The sequence below is a fragment of the Benincasa hispida genome, chromosome 8 (genome assembly GCF_009727055.1).
Source record: "Benincasa hispida cultivar B227 chromosome 8, ASM972705v1, whole genome shotgun sequence".
Taxonomy (NCBI): Eukaryota; Viridiplantae; Streptophyta; class Magnoliopsida; order Cucurbitales; family Cucurbitaceae; genus Benincasa; species Benincasa hispida.
Window position 1 is genome coordinate 20,782,636 of NC_052356.1, and position 19,118 is coordinate 20,801,753.

Consider the following 19,118-nt stretch of genomic DNA (forward strand, 5'->3'; position numbering starts at 1 on the left):
CACCCACGACCAATGGACGAATGGCAAGGGTTTGGAAGAGAGAATTGAGAAAGAAGAGGGTCTGAAGAGGAAAGTGTGAGAATGAGAGGAAAAAGAAAATAGGGGGAGAGTGAAGAGGGAAAAATTAAGCGAGTCTTTAATGTCGGTTTTAAAGGTACCCTACAATGTCGGTTTAAAAACGACATTAAAGATCTGCTTGTTAAAAAAAACAAAACCGACATTATACATCTGATTTCACTTTTTTCAACCGACATTAAAGTCCAAAATTCTTGTAGTGTATCTTCTTCAACACCAAAATATAGCAAGCAGTCTGTCAGAACTTAATGAATGATCTCACACAATAATACATGTGGCAATCCTAGCAATAAGACTTTTTGGGCTTCAATAGCACAACGGAAAGATGGAAAATATTTCAACACAAAAACAACAAATCACCAAAAAAAAGAAAAAGAAAAAAGAAAGTAGGCCAGAGAAAATAATCTGCAGAATAATTTAAAAAACTGAAAGAAATATTCTGCGGAGTTAGCATCTTGAGCAACAACTTTTTTGACAAGTTACCATAGAGACATAATCTGAGACACCTCATAAACTATCTAAGTAGCAAAAGCGAGAAATCTTAAATGAATATATATAGCCAATGACACAGATCTAACAACATAAATACACATAAACTTTCAAAAGTAGTATTAGTACCCTTACCTTAAACAAAAACAAAAAAAAAATGTTCTTAACGTTTATCTACACCCCATCACCTCTTTCTTCCATTTTCTCTCTACCCTACTTCAAATTATGACCTAATACTTCTCTTCTCTCTATATTTTTTTCGACCCCTTACTTTCGACTTTTGTTTATATATATATCCTCTCCAGTTGAGGTATATGAATTATAACAAAAAGAAAGAGAATGATGAAAGTATGAATGGGACCTAAAGACTTAATTGTTATAACAAGTTTATAAGTTAGTAGTTGAATGTGTGTTAATAGTCAAATACATCTTTTTATAAAAAGTGAATTCATGTAAATGAAGTTGAGAATAATAACATATGTATTTTAATCCTTACATATTGGTCATTGCGCCAATCTCAGAGATTTTGAGGGTGGTTTTGAAATTTAATTAGGGAAAAAGGGGTGGTTTGAAGTTATTTAAGGAAAGGTTGTTTTTTGGTCCCCATCCGAATGTGTCTCTTGAAGAGATGCATTTGTCAATATTTTATTATTTTTCCCCAATTGAATGCGTCCATTATAGAGACGCATTCATTAAAAAAAAAAAAAGAAGAAATGCGTCTCTACTTTTTTCATTCTTTTAACAATCTGAAACCCAACTCTTTCATTACTTATGTTTTTTACAGTTAATAATATTCCATTTTTTTAATTCTAAATCATTGTTACCTAAAATCAACTATCTCACTAATCTCGTTTTTTATTTTGATAGTAATATTACTAGTTTTTTAATAGTATAAACAATAATGTTATTTTGAGATTAAGAAATTTTAAATGATTGATTTAATATATGATGCGTTATTTTATGCGGTGATATAATGAAAGGAACCTGCGGTGATATAATGGAAGGAATTTACGGTGGAATAATAAAAGGAGATTGCGGTGATGGAAAATGTGTTATGCAACAAGTTTTCTTAGCAGAATCCAAGTATAAACCCTACTGAATTTCTTGGTAAGTCCAGGGTCGAACTCAGGGACTAAGGGAAACGATATGCAGTGGTAATTCTTAAGATAAATTTGCGGTAACAAATAAATTAATGATTGGTTGGTTTGTTGTTTGCGGTATAAAATGTATGCGACGGAGTTAAGAAAAGAGATAATATTATGGAAGATGCGATGAATATGCAGGGAACGGGTTGAGAAAGGGTTCAGCTAACACTTCTTAGGATTGCATTCATGTTATGCGATCATGCAACACACATACAGTAGAAAATCATCTCTCAACGCAAATGCTACGACTTCTAGTTTAGAACGCATGTGATATATGCAATAAAGTCTATAGGACCTACACATAAGCCTTTATTCTTATTTATGCGATGACGAATGACATACACACATACAAGGCGACCGTATAATACCATAACCTATCTCTAGGGTGCATGCGATGCATGTTGGCAAACAGAGCTTATCTTTAAATCCCTATCTCTTGCTTATGTAGATCTAATCTTGCTCTCTCGAGTCTAGATTCTAACCTAGCTCTCTCAAGTCTTAGGTTCTTTCTTTAGACTCTCTCTCGAGTAGCTTTAAAGAGGTGTTTGGTGCAACATAAGACAAGATGATCGCATGCAAAGAAGATCCTAGGTCATGTTAGGTAAGTTCTTCTCAACCCATTCGATAGATTTAGCTACTCATGCGTACTTTTAAGAGAGTGAACAGATGTAGATAAGCAAGATCCATTTTATAGATATGTAATTGAAATACAGAATAACAATGCGGAATAAGAATAAAGAGCATGGTAGCAATCTCTTGCTTCTCAAGGTTTTTACACTGTTCTTCTTTACTCTGCTCAAAAGATAATCTCGCTCTTGTGAGAATCGGCCTTCTCTGTGCTTTTCCACGCCTTTTAGTTTCTCTCTTGAGCTGACCAGAGTGATCTTCCGGCGTCTCTTCCCTTTTCTCGCTCCATTTTCTAAGTAAAAGAAAAACTATGAACAAGGCTACTTCTATCTAAGGGGAAATTATCTAACTGTCGAACTAGACGAACTGAACTCAAAACTCCTTCACTGAAGGTGGCCTCTAGTATTTATAGAGCTTTGGGGTGAAAGACTTCTTCTCTCTTATGATTGCACTGATGGGATGACATTAATTCTCTGTCTGATGCGCCGAATATTTGTCACCGAAAAGTTGAGTGTACTTGCTACAGTAGTTCGTTAATGGCTTGTCAACTTATGATCGCACTAATGGGATGACACTAATTCTCTTTCTTATGATTGCACTTGTAAAATGATCGAGTGGCATTGTTGGATATTCATTCCGAACGTTAGGTCGAATAGGAACATCCTCATGTCTTGTTGGATCACCTTGTTCTTCTATTGGAACATCACCATCGAAATATTGCACTCGATATATAGAAGGGAGTCTACGCAAGGCTCTTTGAGCAGATAATGGCAAATTTGGAAGCTCGGCTTGAAAAAGATTTGAATAACAAGTTAATGACTTTAAAATTTATTTTGGTGTGCAATGAAGAAATAAAATCAAACAATCTTAGTAAACAATAAACTCATACCAACAAGTGATAGGATGTTCCTGCTTTAGTTATGTACCGCCTGCTCACAGTGGAATACAATTCAATATATCCAGGCTCGGTACTTCCACCATTATTAATAGGAGGTCCATTAACAACCAAACTTTGTCGATTTTTCCAGATTGAAATTTGAGGAGCCAAATATGCAATTCAATCTCGCTCATGCCTGCCCCTTAGATCGTGTGAATGTAGTCGGGCGCCTGTGTTGCAAGGTTGAGGAATGTATTGCAACATCCCAAATTGACGCATCACACGATCTGGGTGATGCCACTCCACAACGAAGAGGCATATGAATGGACATCTGGATGCCCATATCTCATTACCATCGAGACAGTATGGTGGCAATAATTAGTTAAGATGATTATATGGCTCCCAAATAATCTGCATGCATATGTGTCAAAATATTAATTAACCATATAAGATTGAAACATTATGAATATATGATATATGAATGAATAAAATATTATCTGGTTAGGCATATGTGTATGTAGTATGTGCCGATACTGTACTAGAACATGTGTCGGTGCTCTGATTACAGAATAGTTGTCATTCCATCTACAACAATCACAAGTTGAATTTTAGCTATTAGTATTTCATAATGAACACAACAATAATGAGGTAAATATGCTTACCTTACTGCAAGTGGTCTGTCACCTAAGTTGTCCTCGTATTGATGGAGTTGTTGAGGCGCTAAAAGAGGAAATCGATCCCATGCCCAAATCTGCAGCAATAGAAGTGGGCCTGCAATGTATTTTCCATCTATAAGTGCACCCTTGGATAGTTGCCTATACAACCATGCAAGACATCCAGCGCCCCAATTGTAAGTCCTGGCAACATCAAAATCTATCAAGAGAGGAAGATACATCAGGTGCACTTTGTTGTTGGATTTGTCGGGAAATACCAATCCTCCAATCAACGTGAGAATATATGCTCGAGCATATCGTTGCAGGTCCTCTTCATCTACATTTTCTGGTAGATGGGCGAAGTTGTTAAATTGATCAGCTAACCATGGAAAACTTAGACGACCTCCCTTAAGAACGGCGTCATTCGTGGTTACGCCTAAAAGAAGGGCACAAAATTGTTCCCGGTCACAATTTAGAGAGTCGATCAATGGTCTTCCATTAATCGGGAGTCCAAATTGGATAGCTACATCTTGAAGTGTAATTGTAAACTCTCCATGCAACACGTGGAAAGTGTGTGTCTCCTGTCGCCATCGTTCTACTAATGTCGTTATCAGATGCCAGTCTAGTTGTATAAATTTTATACAAGTGACTCCGTCGAATCCTACAACTCGTAGATAGTTCAATATATGAGGGTCTGGGTTCTCGTGCCTTCAAATAACAACCTCTCTTCGCTGACAATGCATTGCATCGATATGCTCGTTTTCCCAAACAGCCTCGGATCTATGGCTGCGCTGTAAGTACAAAATCGAGTCGTTGTATGGCCCTGTGGTAACATCCTCGTCCATCGGATTCCATAAAAATAATATTAAATTTAACTTAAATATTTAGTAAAAATCAATGTGATTACAATCAATAAATACAATGACAATTAATAAAGAATACACCCTTCATTGTATAAATAAAATCAATTAAATACAATGAAAATTAATAAAGAATAAATAAGTAAAAGAAGTTACAATCAATAAGGACAATTAAAAATAAATAACTACGTCACATCACGAGCTCGATTGGGACAATTCCGTCTATTATGCCTTTCTTGTTTACAAATTGTGCACCGTGTCTTGTAACGTTCCCTCCAATCCATCTCGTTTTACATGTAAGAAGTATATGGTTTGCTAACTTTCCTAACTCGTGATTCGTCTGGATAAATAGTGGAGAAGTTAGGATCAGGCCAACATTTTTTATCGGGGATGGGCTCGAATTGGGGTGAATAACATGCCAGATAAGTGAAAATTTTGTAATAGTCTTCAATGTAGTAAAAGTAGTCTACCCTAATGGTCTTACACGTAGCCATAGCGTGAGAACAGGAGATTCCAAAACTTTGCCACTTATTGCATGTGCATGTTCTTTCACTTAATTTTATTTGGTATGTGTTTCCACCTTTTAGTGTTATTGGGTTGATTGAGGTGGTGACGTCACACAACCCTATTCGATGGTCAAATATGTTGACGAAATGATTAGTTGCACGTTGTTCCCAACGAGTTATTTTCTTTACTACATACCTATGACAAATACGAAATTACTTAGAATACCTCTACAATCAATATAAAAACGTGGGTAACTAAGATGTGAATAATTTACCTTGTGAAACACTCTCCCGATTCAAGAGCAGTCTCTATTTCTACACGACAAGCAGCAAAATAAGCAATAGTTCGATAGAATGTTGCTTGGACTAGTGCAGTGATGGGTAGCTTTCTGGCTCATTTCAGAACAACATTTGTACTTTCGACCACATTCGTGGTTAGCCATCCATAACGATGACCACCATCACGTGTCCACAAATTATCATAAGCAATTAGGGTCTTCTGTTTGAAGTTCGGTCATATAGTCATTAAACTTCCAAACTTGAAATTTCGATCCTGCACTATACACCAAACTCTTCAATAGACTATTTTTATACTTGTCATTAAAATTACTCGCCATATGTCACAAGCAGAATCTGTGGTGTACAACAACCTAACCGTTGTTAGGATTTCTGACGGCAGATATAATGCTTTTGTGTCTATCTGAAATTAGACACATTCCCTTTCTTCTATGCACCACATGATCCCATAAATTTTTCAAAAACCAGCTCCATGAGTCAGCACTTTCCTACGGTATAATGGCATATGCAACTGGATAGACGTGACCATTTGCATCGACTGAGGTAGCTATTAACAATGTTCCTTCATACTTTCCATACAAATTGGTTTCGTCAATTTGAAGTAGCGGCCTACAATGCTTGAAACCCTCAATAACATGTCCAAACAACCCAAACACGCTATTGAACATTACAATCCTTTCATCACAATCCACCTCATTTAGCCTCCAATGGATGACTGTACCAGGGTTTGTGATTTGTAAGATATTTATCCATTTAGGCAGCAAATTGTACGATTCGATCAAATCTTCGAATATCTTCGCAATTGCCTTTCTTTTTCTGTCCCGCACTTTCTAGTAACTAACAGAATAACCATACTTTTTCAAGATAATATCTTGTAATGTTTTGATGTCAATTGACAGATTTTTTTTCACTATGCTGCTTACCTCAGATGCAATTAGATCTAAGTCCAATTGATTGTGATCCTTAGTCTTGCATACACACAGGAATGCGGGCCATTATACTTGTCATACTCTCTCCCAAATTACCCTTTTATTCTGGAAGAGGATGTGACCGTGGTAGTTACTAGCCCTATGCCAGCACCCACCACCCAAGCCTTCTAATCTAAATACCAACCTGTTTAAAACATTAGTAATATACACATACAGCAAACCTCCCTTAAGGTTTTACAAAGATTACGTAAATACATGCATACAGCCATGACATAACATTTACAGAAAAATATTCACAGATGGCCCAAACATTCCTAAAGAAGCCCTAGTCCCTCTCAAAACATGTGTACATAAACAGATCATCGACCTAAGTCTTCTTAATAAGCCGAGTCTTTCAGTGGCAAGCAGCAGTAGGATCAACCCTGAGGAAACTGACCTCTACCTGAAAAGGGAAAACACAGAAATTCTATGAGCTAAAAGCCCACTGAGCGACTATAGAATCGTATAACATCAAGCATTACATCACTATAAACATGTAAATATACTAATGAGTAACTCAAGCAAATGTCTCTAAATGTAGCTTTAAACCATTCTTAGACATCATTAAATAGCATTATTCCCTAGTTGAGAACGAGCCTAACCGCTCTAGCTCCCAACGTTTATTACCGGCCAAGAGACCCATACTTCGGCCTCTCATTCATAACTGCCTACGTGTACGTGGCCATGGTAAGTACCATCATATCTTAGGTACTTCTGCTCAGATACCTTCTCAAACTTGTCCTTCAGTATCGAGCTACTAAGATACATTCTCAAATGTCTTTCGGTATCAAGTTGGTCAGGTACCTTCTTAAATGTCCTTCGGTACCAAGTTGGTCAGATACCTTCTCAAATGTCCTTCAGTATCAAGTTGGTCAGGTACCTTCTCAAATGTCCTTCGGTACCGGGGTATTTTGTAACATTAAATTAAGTTCTATTGCCTATCATTTACACAAGAACTCATTCTCTCATAGCCTTCCTCTAGGAAGCATATTACAAAATTAGAAACTTAACTTTTGTAATGATTACATGACATACCTTGGCCTGTGTTACACATATACAAGCCAAGAAACATGCGTTAAGTTATTCTCCAACCATTTGTTGTTTGAGGGAGTATAAATTCATCATTAATGTCACTGTAACTTACTTGATCTTATATACATAAGTATTGGAGACATTAATTCACTTAGTCACTACCGCTCTTCAGGGCTCTTAACGGTTTATACACCTCTCCTGGCTCTTCTTCGCCTGAAAGGACATAATTCCCGGTTAAACTACTTAGAATTCTTAGTAAAATACCTCAAATAATTCATTTACTAAAGGAACTTTCATCAACAAAGACAGCTCTACTGGCGAGATCCTCATGAGCGAGATTCTCATGGACGAGATCAGTGAGATCCTCATAAGCGAGATCAGCGAGATACTTACTAGCGAGATCAGCGAGATCCTCATGAGTGAGATCAAGCTTTTCCTGGCAAATTTTCATCCTAGCAATACTCACCTTACTAGCTATACTCAGCCCAATTCCTAGCGAGATTTCCTTCTAGAGCAAGATCCTTATCACAAAATCAGCGAGATTTCTTTTATAAGCGAGATCCTCATTCTCATATCTCGCTATAACTCCCCACGGTGAATTATTTGTTTGTTCTTCAAAAGCAGTTGTCTGCTTATGTACCAACTCCCTGTTATAACTTCAAAAATTCATAACTCAAAATCCAAAGCTCTTTTCAAGAAACTTCCTTTTATAAACTTGTTTAGAATTGATTAACTTTCTTACTTTAAAATTTCAACCAAGAATTCCTAATAGTTTGGCCTGGAACTTCCAATCTTCACCTCAGGCCCTGATTAACCCGAGATTCTTCCTCCTCTGAACTTTCTTCACTTCTTGTTCTTCTCCTCTTGCAATCTTTCTCCGGCAAGACAACCTTGCAAACTAGATTCTCTTAGTTTTCGAATGGCACTGATTTTACTAAATTTGCTCATGTCAAATTGCCGGAAACCATGCTTTTGAAATTCTTCTTTCCAAAAACTTCACCGCCGCTCCCGAGTTCAAGGGTTTAACCGCCACGTCACCCCCATTTAATATGTTTTCTTCCCTTCCATCATAATCCTATAAATAAACATGAATTGACTAGCTACTTAATAAATATGTAGAATATAACATGTCCTTTGGTAAACATGCATTATTAGAAAGACCTAGAAGTTTGGGGGTTTACAATACTGGAGCCGTAATTCAAATTTACCGTGTTTTTTTACGACAACAACGCAAGGTCTCCAAACGTTGCACGCCGTTGCCAATATCTTCTTGCACCTAAGACATCCCATGTTGTTTTCTTCTTTGACTCAATGACTTCAAAATTTGATGTCGAACGATTGAATAGTTTTTCACTGCATTTTTTAAATCTAATTTGGAATTGAATATCATCCTCTTAAGCAGTGAATCAGACCCCATATTACTGTCTTTTTCCGTTGTCGAATCGGGTTTCAATGTTCATCTCGTTCAGGTCTATCTCAGTAAAATGTTTCAGGGACTTCATGAACGCTATGAATATTGACCAGGTAAGTTGATCTAAGTTGATATCATCAATCGTCTATTTCAACTTCTTCGTCGTTGTGGCAATAGTTTAGATCACAATGTTCATCCTTTCACATCATGACCTTTCTAAAACTCAATAGTAGTTTGAGTTTCAAACTTCTTCTCTCGTGAGGTTGGACTTGGGACACTGGGTTGGGATATATACAGTTCAACTCTATTTGGAGGATATGGAGCGTTGCTCATCATAATATATGTAAGTATTTATTAGGTCAACTATATTGATGTGTTATTACTATTTGTATAAAGGAATGTTTTTAAAAAAAAATAAAAGATTTTTTAAAAAATAATATATATCTTCAAACAAAATAATAATAAAAGTAGGTACAAAATCATGATAAATATTGTTACTAAAGACATGCATCATCATTTGACCATAAAATCAATGATAAATATTCTTTTATATTGACATGAATCTTTGTTCTTTAATCATCATAAAATTTACAATATTAAGGTGAATAATCCAAAATAAATTGACTAGATAAACAATAAACATAACAACAACAAACACAATAAATCTAACTATAACATTAACACTAACATTCAAAAATTCAATATTAATAATCAATACATCATTTCAAATAATAAGTAAATAATTATATACATAACCTTTGAATGACTTGATTGTAGAGTTTTTCTTAGAAAATAATAACCACTGTAAACACAAAAAAAAAAAAAAAAAAAAAAAAAAATCAATACAAAATTATGGACATTTTACATTTTTGTTTCATTTCAGAAATAAAACGTCCAATTAACCAACTATAAATAAATTCTCCAATTAATCCACTATAAAATTAAGTCTCCGATTAATCCACTATAAAAATAAATTTATAAATCTCAATTAATCCATTATAAAATAAAATGTTTTAGTTTAAATCCAATCCACAAAATAAAGTAATATCACTATTTTTTTTCCATTAGGAACATATTCTTAATTTTACATTTAAAACTACTAATAAATTTTAAAATTTTGGCAAAATGAAAAAAGATTTAAATATAAATTTTACATTTAAAAAGATTAATTTTTTTCATTAAGAACATATTTAAATACCTATTTTTAGATTTTGTTAAAATTTTCTTTAAACGTGAATTAAAGATAATTTTTTATGAGTTAGATTATTTTTACTAAAAGTATGAAAAAAAAAAACATAATTCAAGTATGTAGGGAAACACAATTGTAAAAATTCTTTTAAAAACACTATTAAAATCAACATTATTAACAAATGGGGTCTAGGTTAATTTTTAAAAAAATAGGAAAATATCAAATTATATCCCTAACATTTACTTGTAAATTAATTTTGTCAAAAGCTGAGATAGTAGAAACCAATTAATTAATGAAAAAGTTTTTTTGTACACACTTTATGAACTAGCCCAATTCACTTGTTCATTTTTGGATCTTTAATTCTCAAAAAGTGCTCTCATTTATACCCATTCCGCACATATAGATATTATATTCATATAACTTGATATCATCATTGTTGTTGATTTAGTAGCTATTTTTGTTTGTCATTTAAAATTATCTCAATAAAAAAAAATTCATCCTCCAAAAAAAAAAAACACCATAGTAGCAATAAAATTACAAGGTAATTATTTTTAAAAAAGTAGATAAAAACCAAAGAAGACATACTTAAAGTTTATTATATTTAACCAAAGAAGACATACTCATTTTGATAGCTAAATACCAACCAAATACCAACCAGAAAAGCAACAACATAGTACCAACCAAATACCAAATACCAACCAGCAGTAAAGTGGACTACATTAAAGTTTATTATATTTATTAGAGTTATTTTTAATACTTAACCCCAACATATATAACACAATTATGATAATCTATGAAATTAAACCAATATAAAAAATATATATATGAGAACAAAAAAAACTTTGAATAATGGTTTCTAGAACTTTTTTTTCAATATAATATCCACGGTAAACACAATAAACATTAAAAAAAAATCACTAAAAATTATCAAAAACTTAATTTTTTGTTAAATAACAAAAATATATCAACTTACCAAATAAAATACTACAGTGAAACAAATTAATAATATGAAGGTGAAAGTGAAGGTAGAAGATGATCGGTATTTGAAAATAAAGGAAGAATGTGGAAGAAATGAAGGGAATTTTCTTTTGGATGAAGATGAAATTAGGGCTTCGATGATGAAGGGGAAGATGAATTCGTGAAGATGAAAAAATTAAAGGGAAAAGAGTTGTTTTATGATGAAAGGAAGTAGAAGAAGACAAAATAGTCGGAATGTGTCTGTTCAGATATACACTAATGCACGGAGAAAAAATATAATATAAAAATAATAAGCTACCCCTTTTTCCTAATTAAATTTCAAAACCACCCAAAAATCTAAATAACACGCCAATCTCCACCTTATTTGTGCATGAAAGAGGGGGGAAAAAACCTCTCAAAGTCTCCAAACGTATATTTTAAAGTCATCCCGAACATAATTTAAACGTTTTCCTAAAAAAGCTCAACCTTCTAATATTTTGTTCACCTTGGTTTTTTTTCCCTTAAAAAAAAACAAATAGAAAAACAGAACAGCTAGTAGGTGACAGTAAATCACGTGACAAGTGATTAAAAAAACAAATTTTCCTTTTAAGTTTACGGTCAAGGCGGGAAGGTTTGTGATTGGTAGAAATAACTGTCATCCCACTCAGCTTTCCAGCGCTGATCTCTGTGCTCTTCGTCCGATTCTCTCACTATTTAGCTTCTCAAAATTAATTTTCCCTCCATTTCCCTCATTTCTAACCCCACTCACTATTAAAGGGGCATTTGGTCATCCATGTTAAATAAAAATAACTCAATTTAATTGTATTTAGGAGTCGTTCGAGGCACAATCTAGAAATTAGTGGATTGGATTATTATAGTTTATTTCATATAGTCCAGAATATAACAATTTAAAACCTACAATTATATATACTAAATACTATTTCAAAACTCTTTCCCATATAGTATTTACTATTTCCCATACATCATCTCATTTTTTCTTTGTTATAGTGTATACCATTTTTTACCGAAACTATTATAATCCAGACTAAAATAGTCTGCACCTCTAACACAAATTATTATAATTCATTCATTATAATAACCAATTCAGTCCCCAAACACTCACTACATTTCATAACTCACCTTAACACCTTAAATACCCTCTAACTTTAATGAAGAATTTAGTTCAAATTTTAATAACTCTAACTAATGAACAATCATTTAGGCTTCATTTGGAAACCATTTAGTCTTTTGTTTTTCTTTTTGAAAATTAAGCATGTTTCATACACATTTTTTACAATGATTTGTATTTTTAAGTACAATGGTTGAATTCTTAGCCAAATTCTAAAAAACAAATACAACTTTTTGAAAGCTACATTTTTTAGTTCTAAAAATTTGGCTTGATTTTTTAAACCATTGGTGAGAAGTAGATAAAAATAAAAAAGAATTTGAAAGTGGAAGTAGTGTCACGGACTTAATTTTCAAAAACAAAAAACAAAAAACAAAATGATTATCAAACAGAGCATTAACTTCAAAACCATGATTTTAATTTAAAATATATTTTAGTGCATCAGACTGCATCTATCTTTGTGCAGGCTACTTGGTTAACAAACTTTTTATTTCATAGAAAAATATATTTTATAAATAATAATTTTCCTTTGTAATTGAAGAAGATGTATAAAGATAAGTGTTAGTCCGAACTATATCCAAATATTATTCTTTTAATTCCATTTTCTTTTTCAGTTCAACTATATAGGAATGGGAGATTTTGATAATTTTTCCTGATAGTGCATAAGGTCAAATATTGATAATTTTTTCCTTTCATTTGTAAACATACCAATATTTCTTCTTTAAAACTTAATCAATTGATCTTCGATTCTATTTAAATTTGAATTTGAATTTCAATATTATAGTATTAACTAGTAACTGATTTATTGAAATTGCAATAAAATTTCTCTTAAATTAATTTATCTACTCTACACTTACATAGCTTTGAAATATCTTGAATCTGATATCTAACATTCTGAAGGACACCATGATTTGCTTTGATTGGAGTTCGAGGGTATTATCTCCAAAACCTAATTACAATTCATATTTGATAATAATATTATTTACAATTTTGACCATATAATTTAGTATAAAAAGCTACATATAAACTCTTTAACTCTAAAAGAATATTTAATTTGTACTCTAAATTCAAAATTGTTATCTCAATCTACCTAGATTGTTATCTCAATCTACCTTTATCGATTCTAAAACAATCTTTCTTGTTTTTTTTCTCTCAACCAAAAGAATTATTAAAAATAAAAACAAAAATAAAATGATAATGAATATTATCAATTTTGAAATAAAAGGACCAAATAAAATTGCAATTACAAAATTCATGAGTTTGCTCAAACAATCAATGGTCACATAGGTTGTAAATAAAGACAGAAAGTGGGTAAATAGAAGGGATGACTTTCGTATCTTCTATTTAGAGATAATATGATATTTTCACCTCATTTGGCCCCATAGAATCACTACAATTATCTCCAAAGAATCAAAGGAAAAATTAAAAAAAAAAAAAAAAAAAATCTAACTTCTCAAATTTCAAGGCACAGACCGTGGCATGCATAGATAGAATCACTTTTCCAAAAAGCAAAAGAGTAATGATTAATAATAAACAATCATTTTATTTCCATTTATTTAATTAAAAGTAACGGATAGTACACATTCATAAAGACACAGTTCGAAAACATCTAAAATTTTCAAACCCACTAGAAAAATCTACAAATATAACATACAACAATCACAACGACACGTCGACAACGCTAAAACCCGAAATAGTGGCGTGGCATCTCCACGTCAGCAGCTAAATTAATGGCAGAAAATAACTTTAAGCTCACGTGGCGCAGCACACTCATGCATAAGCGAGGGAGTATCATGAGCATAAGTAAAAGTAGAAGGACAAGCGTGTTTAAAAAAGAGCGAAAACGACGACGCTTTGCAAGTCTGTGGGCTATTGTAATGCCCTCTACAGCAAAGCGCGTCGGTGTTAAACGCTTCGCAGCCGCTCTTACAGGCTATGACTTGGCCGTAGCGCTGCGGCGCGTGGACTTGGAGCTCGCGTGGGCAAGTCTGGAGGAGATTGGCTTTGCAGCCGACCACCGGGCAAACGCCGTGGCCTTCGTGAGGTGTTATGGTTAGGGGAATGTTGAAGCCGTCGACGAGGCTAACGCCGTAGGAGGAGAAGTCTTTGTGGCCGTGGTGGAGGCTGAACTGCGCGAGTGTGGCGGGGGTTTTGCCGCCGGCGCCGTTGCATTCGAGTTTTCCGCCGCAGTCGCCGGTTTGGCAGGTTAAGTGGTTGTGGTCACCGACGCAGCCTGTTCGAGCCCAGACGCGGCCAGACCAGTGCTGGTAGGGAGCGGGGAAAGAGCGGTGGGAGAGGGAAGGGAGGAAGAAGCCGCCGCGTTCGGGGACGGGGTGGCCGGCGTTGGGCTGGATGGCGGGCCAGATCGGGTAGGGGCAGTTGTTGACGAGGGTCAGGATGAGGCCGCCGCCCGGATATGTGGCTTCGGAGAGAGAGGAAAGGGAGAGTAAAGCGAGGAGGAAGACGATCGCCATTGATGGGGAAATGGGAGCTCTGAGAGTTGAGTTGAGGTGGAGGAAGGGAGAAGGGTTTGGTTAGGGTTTTATAGGGGGAAGAGATGAAGTGTAGGGTAATGTGGAAAGACGATAATGCCCTTGGAATCTGGGGGTGGTGACGTGGATGGATTGATTGGATATGTTTTTTGTGGGTTGAAGTGAGAAAATTGTATTTGACAAGAGGTTCAAAATAAACGACTAACCTAACCATGATGAATAGAATACGGGTGAAACACAAAACAGGTAGAAAAATAGTTCGGTCCATCTTCTGACATCTGAACTTTACTCAAATATCTAATTACAACTTATTATGTATTAATTTTTTTTTATTATTATTAAAAGAACAATACATATGTATAGTTTAGAAATTTTTTAGTATTATAGGACTACTCAAAATTTTTATACTACCCTCCTTCATTACTTGCTATAAAAATAGCACATAAAATTTATATATGGTCCACGAAATAAATAAATATTGAATTAATACATCATTTAATGACGTATCAAATAATGAATTATGGTACTATTAAATTTTTTTACGGTGTAATTCTCATACATTTTCAATTTTTGAACTTCATGAACAAAATTTGTAATTTAACCTCAAATATACTTTTCTCTAGTATAGAAATATCAATACTCTCTTAAAAGTAATTTCATAAAGCTAATCCAACAACTAACCGCAATATATGTAAGTCATTCTCTACCTAGCTACTTGACACTAACGGTAGTGAAATAAGGATTTTTTTTTTCTGAGCTAAACAAGGCGTGTCTCAACAATTAACATATTTGACTAGAAATCTCATCTTGGATATATGACACATGAGAACCATTATGGATTGGCCTAGTAGTAAATAGAGGGACATGACCTTAATAAAGGGTTAAGAGGTCATGAGTTCAATTCATGGTGGTTGCTTACTTATAATTTATTATCCTACGGGTTTCCTTGATATCCAAATGTTGTAGACGTTTTCTTGACACCCAAATATTGTATGGTCAAACAGATTGTCCTATAAATTGGTATAGACGATCACGAATATAAGAAACAAATATATATATATATATATATATATATATAACAAATTCTACAATTATCTCAAACTAATGCATGTAATACATGATGCTCAACAAAGCACAAACTAGATGTCAGAGCTTCTAATCATGAATTACCTATATGAAACCAAACATCTTAAGACCTGAACAACATGCTCTTACTCATGCTTTTACATCCAAGTTCTCTCCTCAACCATGATGCAACTTACAACGCGACTTTTATCTTTAGATTTGATTTCATGCACGTTTTTCATCTCTAAATATGGTTAAGCAACTTCTAATTATGTTGGAGTAAATTAGTAGATCATAATAAACAATGAAATCAATTCGTCTGAACATAAAATAAACGTTGTTTCTTAAGACAATTTTGTTCCTTTTATAGTGCTCAATATGTCAGGAGAAAAAAAATCATAATAAGATGAATTACTAATTTATAAACGTATTGCTTCAATTATATGATTGGGTGTTTATTAAAGGACATAGATGAAAGAATGCTTTCGCCTTCTTTCCAAAGCTGAAAGTAGATCAATGTAAAAATTAATGTCTGAAAGAAAGGATGAGGAGAGCTAAAATGATCATTTTCTAACAAATGAGGGATTAAACCTCAACACGAAAGACAACTATGAAAGATGGTGATGCTTAAGAATAGAAAAGGAAAGAAGAAAGAATGATGTTTAAACTATTATTCTCATCAAATAAAGAAAGTACAATATAACAACTTAATTGTTGATCACTTTAGAAATTAGAGTGTTCTCTTTTAAAAATTAAAATGTCAAATAAACATAAAATTTAAAATTAAGAACAAAAAATTATACTTAAAATATTTTTTGATTTCACCTCTACACTTCTTCCAAATACGTTTTAGAAACTTGGATAGTACTTTTAAGCATATAGATGATAATAATATACACACACTAATTTTAGATTAACAATTATTAGTTATGATTAATGTTCTAGGTTGAGTATTACTTTCACATACATCTTTATCCACATGCAATCATATAATAACATTTTCCAATCTTTTGTCCCAATGTATTCAAAGGCAGATACTAAAGTATTGGACATGAAGAGAGAAAAAAAAAGGTAGACATCAACTTTCTACATGGCGCGCACACACAAATACACATAGCATGAAATGGTGAAGTTTCAAATGCATAATTAATATAAAATAGGATTAAATTTTATTTGGTTTTGCAATATATTTAGCTCAACTAAAATTTGAGGTATGAAGTTGAATCTCTCAAATTATGTATTGTCAAAAAAGAAAAAGAATTATTTGAATTTGAAAATCTTGCTAGTTTGTTTGATTATCTTTCTATTTATTTCTTATTTTCTATTCCTCGTTTCTTGTTTGGTAAGAACTAAAAAAGTAATTATATTTGGTGACTATTATATTTCTTGTTTTTAGAAAAAATGAAATAGAAATCAAAACTTGTTTGATAATTATTTTTTATTTTTTATTTCTCATTTCTTGTATTATTCTTTTTTACTTTTTCTCTTGTTTTATAGTTTTAAGTGTAATTTAGTTATACAATATATAAAAGATTCATATAAACACGAAATGAAATGACTTTTAATAGTTTTGAAATTTAATCACAATTTTGGAAACAAACCCTTCAAAATATATATATGAGAAGCAAAAAAACATAAAATAGTTTATCAAACGGACTTTCAAGTAAAAGGGTATGTATTAAATAAATGTTCAGAATTTTAAATTTGAAAAGATAAAAATATTTAGGTGCATCTCGAACAATACCTATTAACCTGACGAATGCGATTGTTAACATGACGATTGATGAAGTGGCAAAAGAGGAAGGATTCAAATGGACTTTTGTTTTAAGGTTAGGTGCTGAGTCAGTAACTAATGACGAGGAGAGTGTCACGACAAAAACATTGGGCAAAGAAGGATAATATAAAATGTCCTGGTTGTTAATCGGCTTATATTTTATTTTCTTTACATAGTTTCAAATTAAATTCTCATTTTTTAAAGAAGTTTATATCAATTTTAAAACAATCTAACAATTATTTTCACCACAATTAGAAGTGTTTGTGGATTGAATTAGATTGGGTTAAAAGGATTTTTTTAGATCAAATTCAATTATTTGGATTGTAAAATTCTTTAACCTAAATAACTCTTATTAAAAAACGAATCCAACCCAATCATAAAATATTTGAGTTGGATTGGATTGGTTCATGTTACTTGAATCATGTATTTAATATTTTATTCTAAAAAGAAGTAAAATGTAAATACGTAAAAATCTTATTTAATTGTTTCCATATATTGAAATAAGATTAACAACTCAATTTTAATTTATATAATGAAAATTTTATTTTCAAAGTGCTAAGAAACTATTTTTAAGAATTGTTAAAGAATAAATTATTCAAAAAGATAATATAATTAAATAAAACTAAAATCAATATATGTATAAGTAATAAAAAAAAATATATGTTTTAAAGTTAATAATAAGTTCGGGTTGATTCGGGTTGGTTTGAGTTATATTAGGTGAATTCATAAACTAATCAAACTCGTACAATTTTCATTTATTGTAATCCAACCCAACCCAATTATGAGTTGATAACCTAACCCAAACTGCATAGGTTGGGTTGGGTTGATCAGTTTTTTCGGATTATCGAATTTTTTGAACATTCTTAACCACAATGCCAATGCCTCGTCAAAATCAAAAGATTAAATATTATTTTCTCAACACTTTTTTTTATTGATACATTTTTTGAAACCATTTGATACTAATTCTAGGGTGTTTTTCTTTTCTGTAACCATTGTATTATTTTTTTTTTTAACTTCATATTGAAATATAATAATCCTCAAACAATATTCTAGTTTGAAGAGCTTAAAAATCTATAAGAGGCAGCTTGGGGCGCGGAGTTAAGTTATGAAGTATGAAGTATGAAGTTAATATATCCATGGAGTTAGTAAGTCTATATTTGAGTTGCAGAATTATTTAGTCTAGAGTTAAAGAATAATGTGTTTGCGGTGCAAAGTTAATTATTAAGTCAGGGGTATTTGGTATAATTTTTTGTAATATATAAAGTATGATTTTCTTATGGTTATTTTTGTTTGTTTAACTTTTCATTTAACCCGTCAACTGCATATATATTTTTTCAAATAGTTAACATTTAATTGAGATGTCAACTTATAACCTTCACATATATTTTACATTTTTTACATATAACCATTGTACTTGAGGGAGACAAAATACTCTTGTTTCTTATAAATAACAAAATTACAATGTATTTTCACAGTGGAATATATAAGTGTGTAATATTTACAAAAAAAAAAAAGTTGGTCATCAAGATGTTTAAGGTTTTTATGGCATCCTATGTCAAATTATAGGTTATAATA

General features: G+C 32.6%; 1 protein-coding gene across 1 annotated transcript; it reads right to left on the reverse strand.

Moving 5' to 3' along the window:
• Positions 1–13,840: 13,840 nt before the first annotated feature.
• Positions 13,841–14,746, reverse strand: LOC120083971 (osmotin-like protein; the record flags this gene model as incomplete). The annotated part of the gene is made up of 1 exon (XM_039039878.1): positions 13,841–14,746. A coding segment is annotated over one exon (807 nt), but the record flags the coding sequence as incomplete, so codon positions are not given.
• Between the last annotated feature and the right edge of the window lie 4,372 nt (positions 14,747–19,118).